Below are 10275 nucleotides of genomic sequence, written 5' to 3' on the forward strand. Positions count from 1 at the left end.
AACCTCAGCACCACCCTTGTCTCTTTCCTCTCCTTCAAGCCCTAGGCCAGGCAGCCAATGCTACTTTGGAGCATGACTCAGATGACACCTTTCCTCTCCATTCTGACTGCTCCAGCTCTGGCTAAAGCCTCAGCACCACATACTTGGACTATGGCAGCAGGCTCCTGGTGGGTTCCCTTATTTCAACCTTTTTCCTTTCTGTGCAAACAGCTGAACTTTCCAAAACACTAGACCACCAGGCTTAATGCTTTTACTTGGAATCACTCATTCTGAAACCCATTTGTTAAATCCCTGTATCAAATAGGCCGCTCAGGAGTTCTTATGGTTAAGCTCCACCTTACCACCTTTCATAGCTCACTGGATACCTTCCTTAATCATTTCAGAATAAGTCTGGTCACAGCTAGACTGGAAGCTCAAAGGGAAAGAGGCTTGTCTGTCTACCCCTATATCCCAGCACTTAGCATCATACTTGGCACACTGTTGTGGAAGCACAGTAAATATTGGTTGAATGAAAGAATAGATTTATTAATGAATAAATTCTGTGAGAAAAAATCATTTTTTTCCCCTTGATGTGTGCCTATGTGGTTCTTTCTTCAGCACAGGTCCTAATCTTTTCAGCACAGCATACCTGCAGTCCATGATGACCAAATCTTTAAGAGCCTCTGGAGGGAGACATAATCTCCTTACAAAGATAATTTTCAAGTAAAATCTAAATAAAAGATATTTTATGGTTTCCCTTCTCCCACATACACAGTGTAAACAAACCTCTATTTATAGGTCGAGTAGCCTTAGCTTTAGCTCTGACTATACATGAACTTGGTCTACCCATCCAGGTCTCTGATCCTCAGTTTCATCATCAGTTAAAGGAGAGGGGTAGTTGGGTAATCAGTGTGATCCTTTCAGTTATAACCTTCTTGGTACTTTCCTTCATAGAAGTCACAATGCCATGTGCCCAAAATGTCATATTACCTAAGTATAGAAAGTTTCCCTTTATTACAAGTTCCAATTGCTAGCCTGATGCAGAAGTCAGACTCACTGATACGAACGTTTCTCTCTGGAACTCACCTTCTTATGGAGTCACCTTCATCCCTTTGCTTAACAAACATGTCTCTCCTATAAGCCAATTCAATGAGGAATTTTTCCCCTTTATTGTTGACACAGTATCTCTTTACAATGGTAAGTTGTGCATCTTTTCAGCCTGTCTTCATAACCATTATGTGATTTCATGCCCAGGGCAACCAGTTGAGACAATCAGGTAGGGTTTATGGTTGGTGATATGGTTTGGTTGTGTCCCCACTCAAATCTCATCTTGAATTGTAGTTCCTATAATCCCTACAGGTCGTGGGAGGGACCTGGTGGGAGGTAATTGAATCATGGGGGCAGTCACTCTCATGCTGTTCTCATGATAGTGAGTGATTTCTCACGAGATCTGACGGTTTTATAAAGGGCTTTTCCCCCTTTTGCTTGGCACTTCTCCTTGCTGCCACCAGGTGAAGGACATGTTTGCTTCCCCTTCTGCTATGATTAAGTTTCATGAGGCCTCCCCAGCCCTTCAGAACTGTGAGTCACTTAAATCTCTTTCCTTTATAAATTACCCAGTCTTCAGTATGTCTTTATTAGCAGGGTGAGAATGGACTAATATAACTGGTTTATCATTTTGCAAAAGCATCTGTTGGATAAGCAACAGATTTACTTGTTGCTTGGTCTTCAGTGTGTTAGCAAGTGGAAGGTAGTGGTACCTAGTCTCCAGATTTCCTAAATTCTGGTTCTGGAATCTTTAACATCATTCCATCATGCCCTAGGAACAGGCAGCAGGACAGCTGTGAGGGTAAGGAGAACTGGGGTCCTTGCTTTTGAAGCCATCTCAGCAATCTGGGAATGGGCAATGACGCGATGGCCCAAATAAGGATGTATGTAGATCACAAGAAGCCCCCAACAACAGCTGAAGATGACAGTCTCCCTCAAGTCCAGATCTGCCTTGTAGCCTGAAGACCCCTGATGATATTGTCCTAATGGCCTGGGAGCTGGGCCACAAAAAGGCCCACTGGCCTGGATAGTTCCTCCAGAACACAGAAGTAGAAGGAACATGGGCTTCGGGGTCTGACAAAGGGCTCAGATCCCACCTGTACCCCTTTATAGCTGTATAAAATCAGGCCTGGTCCTCATCTGTAAAGTGAGGAAGACACCACCAATTAAGGGTTTTCTGGGAGTATTAAGGGAAATAGCTTACTTGAAGTGGCTAGTATGGTGCTAGGTTTAGTAATTTTCTTTTCCCCTGACCTTTTAGTGTCTCTCTCTCCTCTCCCATGCAGCCCTGTGGCTGGTGACACAAGCAAGTGCTCAATGTCAATCATTGTTTTTAAGAAATTTCCAGCCTGGGCAACACAATGAAACCTCATTTCTACAAAAATTAGCCAGGCGCGGTGGTGCATGCCTGTAGTCCCCGCTACTCAGGAGGCTGAGGTGAGAGGATCGCTTGAACCTGGGAGGCGGAGGTTACAGTGAGCCAAGGTTGTGCCACTGCACTCCAGCCTGGGTGACAGAGAGAGATCCTGTCTCAAAACCAAAACCAAAGCAAAACAATTAAAAACAAGAAAGAAAGAAAGAAACTGAAGGGCCCCTGAGGGACAAGGGGATCAAGGAGCCAAGAGGAAAAGACATGCTGCAGAGGGGATCCTACCATGTGAAGACACAAAGCGCATCTTTCCTGAATGTGCCTGTCATTGCATGAGTCCTGAGGCTGACCCAGCATGTGGCCAACGGGCCTTTGCTGGTAGAAATACAGACCAGTCTCTCTCTAGAAAGGAGCCAGGTATAGAGCAAATAGAGGGAAAAGGGAGGTATTTCAAGGATGATTACAATGTATTCTTTGTTACACAGTTGCCAAAACGGTCTGCAGTTACCAGCAGTTGGAAACAGTTTGTGGAGTAGCCATGTAAGTTTTTTTGCTAATAAATTTTTAATCTTGGTCAAATGAACTTAGATTTAGCTAATCAAAAATAGGCATTGGAGCTGAAAGGAGCAGTCAATTTAGTGAGAATTCTACTTCTATGGAATTAGATACTGATTTCCTTCCCTTTTGCACCCAAGACCACAAAGCCTAAGGGTCTCTAAACTAACATCACTCCTCATCTAGTGGCAGCTATGCGCATGAGCACGGCCTCCGAAAGCATGCTGTCAGATGCCGGGTGTGAAACTCTGGCCCTTGGGGACTGATAAGGCTAGCACCAAAAGGAGCATCCACCACTGGTAAGAGTAGCTACCCATGGTAGCTACCCATGGCTGACCCAGGGTTTCCTCCCTCTGGTCTCCAGGTCTAGCCTTTCCCTTCCTTGACTGTCCTCTTCCAACTTCCAAGTGAGGGCTACTCACCCTGCAGATGCCTTGTAGGATATGACTTCCTCTAGGCATTCTTCCTTCACATCCAGGTCTGCATTAGGAAGCCCTGCTGTGATCTCCCATAACGGCCTATTCTTTCTCCATTCACGCACCTATCATACTCTCCCACAGTGGTTCCCAAACAGGGGCAATTTTGCCTCTAGGAAATAGTTGGATGTCAACCTAGTGTCCAGATTGAGAAATCTTGCTCTACTGTAATTGTTTACTGGTTTCTCTTTATCACGGTGGCTACCTTGTTCATATGTATATCCCCAGTACAATGCCTGGTACATTCTAGGAGCTCAAAAGAAATACGGATTAAATGACTGAATGACCATCTCCATTCCACATCTCTGGTTTACTGCTAGCTTTTGATCCTGACAACCTGTACTTGGCTCTCTGTCTTACCCAGCACCAATTCTGTCTTACCCAGGCCCTCATCATTATTCTACTGGACGACACAGAGTGCAGGTCATGGGTGATAGAAAACTAGGGCCACCTGCAGTAAAGCAGAGAACAGAGCACCTGGGCTGCAGGGCTAGGCGGAGTCAAGACCTCAAGAAATGGAAGAAGGCCTGAGACAAATGAGAGCAGGGCCAGACCACCAGGCAAATTGGGCAGTGGGACTGTGCAGCTAGGAGCTCAAAAGCTGATTAGTTTTCAAATCCTTCACGTGGCATTTATTTAATTAACGGACACTGAGTGTCTGTTTCTGAGGCTGCAGGATTCTTTTCCCCCTTTAGTGAAGTAACGTTGTATGATGAATCCTTTCTTGAAACTGAGTCTCTGCCCATTTGTTTCTTTGTGCTTTTGCTACTGAGTTCACATGAATTATGATAAGCTTATTTTACATGATTCTAAGGGGCTGGTAATGCTTAGCAATTTCAAGAATGAAACGTTCACAAAGACTTTCAAAACAGTGACGTGACATGGTTTGGGAATTCAAAATCACAGTTATTGAAAACATATTATTTGATTTATTATATTTTATATTTTACATACATATTATAATTTATGTTTAAATAATGTACTGCAGGGAGATGGAGCTGGGCAATTTTACCAGGCAACCAAGGTTTAGGGGGTTGCTAGACTTTCGAAAGTAAAAATTAGTTGCTTTTAACAACAGCCCCATGATTTCACCCTTGAATTCCTTTAGAACTCTTGGATGAAGGCCAACCTGTCCCTGTGATTTATCCATATCCAGTTTGTCAACTCAGTCTAGAACATTCTGTTCATTTACTACTATTTGATCTAGTACCTCTGCTTCTAAAGATGATTTTGATATATTTTTCTGAAAAGACCAAGGCAAATAATTTATTGTGTCTGCTGGCTCCTTTTTCTATCGCCCCAGGAGTATTCTGAGCATCTGCAAAGGTTCTGCTGGATCTTTGCCTGGTGGCTTCACTTTGATTCCTATAAAAAGTCTCTCCTATTTTGCTTTAATGTCAGTTTCTTATAGAATGCGCCTTAAATTATGTGTGAGCCTTTTTACCGGGCTTTCTAGGTGGGTTTCTCTGGTTTTCCAACTGAACTTCCTATTTTTTTCGAAGATGTCTCTTCCTTATGAAGTCTCTTCCTTATTTTTGCCTGGCTCCTTCACTTCGATTCCTATAAAAGTCTCTCTTATTTTTGCTTTAATGTCAGTTTCTTATAGAATGCTCCTTAAATTATGTGAACCTTTTTACTGGGCTTTCTAGGTGGGTTTCTCTGGTTTTCCAACTGAACTTCCTATTTTTTTCAAAGATGTCCCTTCCTTATGAAGGAATATGCTCTTCCTTGAGCAATCCTCTTTGCACTGTATCTGTAAATAATAATTATGATCCCAACCTCCAGAGCTATAAGGGCAAAATAAATTAAAGCACATAAAGGATTTCACACAATACCTGCCACAAAGAAAGTGTTTAGCGTTGGCTGTTGATTCTTACTTTATTGGACAAAGAAGGTGGGGTAGGGAAAAAAACCTAGTTTTTCTCACCTGTGCCTCTCAAAAAGATGTTTTGAATCTTGTCATATTTTGTGTTTCCGAAAAGGTGTTTGGTAGTTAACCTTTTAAAAAAATTAATTGACAAGATCCTTGAGGCTTGCTGTTTTTCATAATTACTATTCATGCTTTTAAAATTCTCATCAGTTATACATTATCTTGGTTTTCCATTCCTTGCATCAGGCCATTAATCTTACATTTCTTAGGGTTATTAAATTACAGTGGCTAACACACAGACACCTCCCTGTACCTTCTACGGTATTTCTTTTTCTTTTCTGCTATAAAATCATTAGCACAGGAAGTGACCATTTGTCCTAATTCATTCCAGGGAGGTATTTTGCCAATCTACAAGTGAATAAACACTCTCATTATTGCTAATTGGCCTGATTTTTTTTTTAGCTTGGCCAGTCCTATTCCAGTTTCCAGCTCAATCTCATTATCCTTGTCAGGTGGCCCATAACCCCCTTCTATTGCTATATTTTCCATTAACTATGGACTATTTCCCTATTTCCACCCACTGGGCCTCTCCCGATGGCATTTTTATGCTGAGGCTCCTTGGATTTCTTCACTACTCTAATACTCTATTTCATGACCGTGGCTTCTTACTCTTCACTGACAACTGTCTCAAGAGCATTTTCAATTCTTAAGAAACTCAACAGTCTTTTTTTCTTTGTACCCCTGTCTCCTGCTGTCACTAGAATACTCAAATTCCACCTGTCTCTTAGGTACTATAGACTACAGCTATATAATGAACTATAGTTATCTTTCTCTCCCCTCTCAATCTACTCCTCGCACCCCAAAGAGCCTAAGAAATTGTGTTGTAACCAGCTCTGCAGGTGTTGCTTATGCATACAGAAGTTTGAAAAGCACGGGTCTAAAGCATCGTTTACTGCTGAGGGAAGAACTGAGTGTTAAGACGCCATGGAGGAGGCTTTCATTGTTTACCCTTTTTATACTGTTTGAATTTTTTTCAACCATGCACATGTCTTACCATTTTAATAGAAATAAAAAGAGTAAACAAGTAAAACCTTCATCAAGATCACATTAAGAAGGAAAAGATAATTCATGGCAACTGTTCCCAGATGTTCCTGGCAATTGTTCCTCAATTGTTTACCTGAACAATTTTCCCTCCGTCCAAAATGACAGATGAGGAGAAAGAAGACAGAATGAGGATAGTGTAATACATTGACAAAAAATTATATTTTGTTTTGGTCTTCTGAAAACATTTTAGGAAAAGCATTTGTAACAATAGCTTGTCTAGATTCCCCAAAAATAGGAGAATGGACACAGCACAATTAAGAGTCTGCATGTTTTAACTCTTGGAATGATTTTCTTTTCCTAAAGATTACAGCTACTCTCACACCTTCTCAAATTGAGGCTTAAGCCAACCTTATTATTAGCCATCCCACTAAAAGAAAATACAATGATTAAAATGCTAGATTAAAGTAATATAAAACGCAAGAGACTGCTGCCAGTCTGTTTCCAAAAAGAAAAACAGGATGACATGGACTGAAAGGGCTCACTGAACAAAAACGAGAAGAATCACTGGATGCATAGACCTTGTCTCACTCAACCAAAGCTGGAAAGTCAGAGTCCCCTACGTCTAATGAAAACATTTAATTTCCAATAAATTAAAGTGACAAGGAGTCCCTGCATCTATCCATCTATCACAACAACCACAGACATTCACTTCTACCAAGACACCCCACACCTCCCATAAGGAAGGAGATATGCCAAATGTTCCCTTTCCACACTACTTTGTACAGGAAAACTGAGCCTGTGTCAGGACACTGACACAATTTCTCATGTTATTTTTCTGAGGGTTGTTATCCATCTCTCAGGGTTGTAGAAGGAATGAACACTTAATTGAAAATTTTAACCCTAATACTCATAAAATATCATATGCTCTTGAAAAGGATTATGGAAATTCACAGATAGAATTATGTGAACCATTTCAAGAGTAGTCTTCATAGCTTGAATTCCTTAAACACAGTACTTTGCGATGAAGTTAGCCAAATACAGAGAAACAAAACAGTTTTCAAGTTTTATTCTGGGTTATTTTTAACTCCATTTTTTTAAAGAAAAGAAACAGAATTTGGAATTGAGTTGGTGGTTAGCAGAAAACTACTCCTTTCAATGACCTCTTCTTCAGCTAATCTTATCAAAGGTCTAATATCCTTTTAATGTTTGTAAGTAAATGACCACTCAGATAAACTGCATTACGTTTCCCACAAACTATGGACATTTACACTGAATATTTTTTTAAAAGCATATTTGAAACACCAAAAAACATGTAGTCCATTTTAATCAGGGATGCTATCAAATGTTTGCATTTAAATCCTGAGTATAGTTTTTTCCTCTTAGAAATTAGTTCTACTTCAGGATATTCCTTACTAGTATTATAATCACAAAAGCCAAAAGGTGAAAAAGAAAGCAACAAACCAAATCTGCAAAAAGAAGAGCAACTTATTCAAAAGCAAGTATCCTGAAGAATATAATGAGTGAGAAGTTTTCATCCCATTAAATGTTAATACATAATATACCATAAGCCATTGCAAAAGGAATGAAAACCAACATCTAATAAACTCTCAGGATACCTATAGAGATCTTGTAGATTAACATGCAAAAAAAAATCTCAAAGCTGAAATGCACAGCAAGAAAAATTATTTGTATCTCTATAGTTAAGCATTTTAGGTTAAAACGTTTTAGAAACTTTCTTAACAAGGAAAGAAACTTCTCTGATCCTCTTTGTAAAATGTCTCAGAGGAATTGTATTTTGGCTAACACTGCACCATGGTGCTAGTAAAGAAACAGTCCCCAGGATTCCATGCATTAAGAACGCTGGGAGATTTCTTAGACAACAAGAACCCTTACCTGGTCTTCTTTAAGCCTCCAGCATCCACATCCATCCTTTAACAAGGTAAAATTGGGTACCTCAGAGAGCGGGAAGAGCCAACCAACCTTCAAGGCAGCTGAGAGCGTGCAAAGGCACAGCTGACAGCCTGCTTCCCTCTCCTGGGGCTCTCTGCCTAAGAGGCTGCACAGAAACCAAGCCTGGTGCCAAATCTTAATCCTTTTGCAGAATCTCACATGGAGCTGCCTCACCTCTTCCATTCCTGCAAAGTCTCTTCCTGCTGCACTTCCTTCTGAAACCATTAATCACCACAACGACCCACTGAATGAAGCCCAATTCAAATCGTAGTGAAAAATCCTGCAACATGCAGGGTGATGAGTGTTTACATTAGCTGAAATGAAATGATGTAATACCCAGAATCGAGGGAGGGCTGCAATCCAGAGTCAGGGCATTGCAAAAACCTCTGTGAAATACAACTTTTCTACATTAAAAAAAAATGCCCTTGGGTTTTAGTAATCTGGCTTCTGTAAATTTAGGATTACTTGGATTTTTCTGATCTCATCAATTTGTTTTCCAAATAGAAATTCAGAACTTCCCAGTTACTCATTGTTTTAGTCAAGGTTTTAAAAAAGGGTAGCAAATAGAACTCAAAGTGTATGCATGTGCGAAGAACCCAGTATCAAGGGAATAACAAAAGAAGGCAGCCATCCAGGCATGTGGGCACCTGCCACGCTGCAGAATAGCAGAGCCTCCCAAAGGTCTAAGTGCCTTCAAAGTCAAGACAACTTCTAAGAGAGGCAGTACTTGTTTAAGCCAGCGGTCAATTTTTCTTCCTATAACTGATGATGAACAAGAAAACCCAGGAGTTCCTAGCCCTATATATTGATGGGCAACTGCTATTGATTACTTTAGGATCTTGTGGTCCACGGTTGGGGTGAAACAGATGTGAGAGGTCATGTTACTGTTGGGTGAGGGGCGGGGTGAAGGGAGGGGTAAAAGTCTGTCAACAGCACCTGCTTGGAAGAGAGACCAGGTAAGGCTTCATGGCAGATTAGAGGTTAGCTTGAGACTAGTGGAGATGCCAGAGGCAGAATATTTGGTTTGGATGTATTACAGATCATAACAGTAAATTTTAAGAAGTGTTTATCCTGTGCCAGGCAATGTGTAAGCACTTTCATGCATTATCTCATTTAACCCTCACAACAATCCTATGGGTGGATACCATTATTATTCCTATGCTACAGGTGAAGAAGGTGAAGCTCAGAGAGGTCAAGCAGTGGTAAGCTGGTAAGTAACGGTACCAGGTTTGTCGGGCATGCTTCCTAACCACCAGTTTGTATTGCTTATGCCAGCTTTGTGAGATACACAACCACAGCATGCTCAGCACTCCACAGAGGGACAAAGTGTTGCTGCAAAAGGGTGTGCAAAGCATGTGTTGTGGCTCCCCAAGTGCATATCCTAAATTCTTAGCTACCATTGTCCAGAAGTGCCAGTATCCAGAGCTCTTAGCCTAAATGCAAGGCCCTTGCAAGGAAGGTGGGACCTCCAAATGTAGGGGTAAGTACCAAACATCACATGAAAACAGCTCTGGCCTGGCCCAGTTCTGCCATGAACCAATGACTTTAGTCAGTCCATTTCCCATTTTGAATCTCATTAATATTAGGAGGTTGGGGCCAGGCAAGGTGGCTCATGCCTGTAATCCCAACACTTTGGGAGGATGAGGTGGGAGGATGGCTTGAGCTCAGGAGTTCAAGACCTTCCTGGGCAACATGGTGAGACCCCCCCCACCCCCGCCTCTACAAAAATTAAAATTAGCTGGGTGTGGTGGTGTGCGCCTGTAGTCTCAGCTACTTGACAGGCTGAGGTAGGAGGATAACTTGAGCCCAGGAGTTTGAGGTTAAAGCTGTGATCGCACCACTGCACTCCAGCCTGGATGTCAGAGCAAGACCCTCTCTCTACAAAAGAAAAAGAAAATTAGGAGGTTGGACTTAGATGGGCTCTAGGGTTCCTTGCAGAATACATTTTCTATGATACATGATTTTTCTTTTTCTTTTCTTTCTTT

General features: G+C 41.4%; 1 protein-coding gene across 3 annotated transcripts in view; it reads right to left on the minus strand.

Annotated features, from left to right (window-relative positions):
• Positions 1 to 10275, minus strand: part of PLCE1 (phospholipase C, epsilon 1) — a 348582-nt gene that overhangs the window by 235282 nt on the left and 103025 nt on the right. Inside the window, exon 1 of one of the 3 annotated variants that reach the window (XM_011988463.1) lies at positions 8234 to 8586. The exons of the other annotated variants lie outside the window; for them this stretch is intronic. Coding sequence (XP_011843853.1) covers positions 8234 to 8515 — 282 coding nt within the window. The 5' untranslated portion in view covers positions 8516 to 8586. Of the gene's footprint in view, positions 1 to 8233; positions 8587 to 10275 lie in introns of those variants that run through there. 3 annotated transcript variants of the gene reach the window in all.

Source organism: Mandrillus leucophaeus, unplaced genomic scaffold (assembly GCF_000951045.1).
Source record: "Mandrillus leucophaeus isolate KB7577 unplaced genomic scaffold, Mleu.le_1.0 Scaffold331, whole genome shotgun sequence".
NCBI lineage: Eukaryota > Metazoa > Chordata > Mammalia > Primates > Cercopithecidae > Mandrillus > Mandrillus leucophaeus.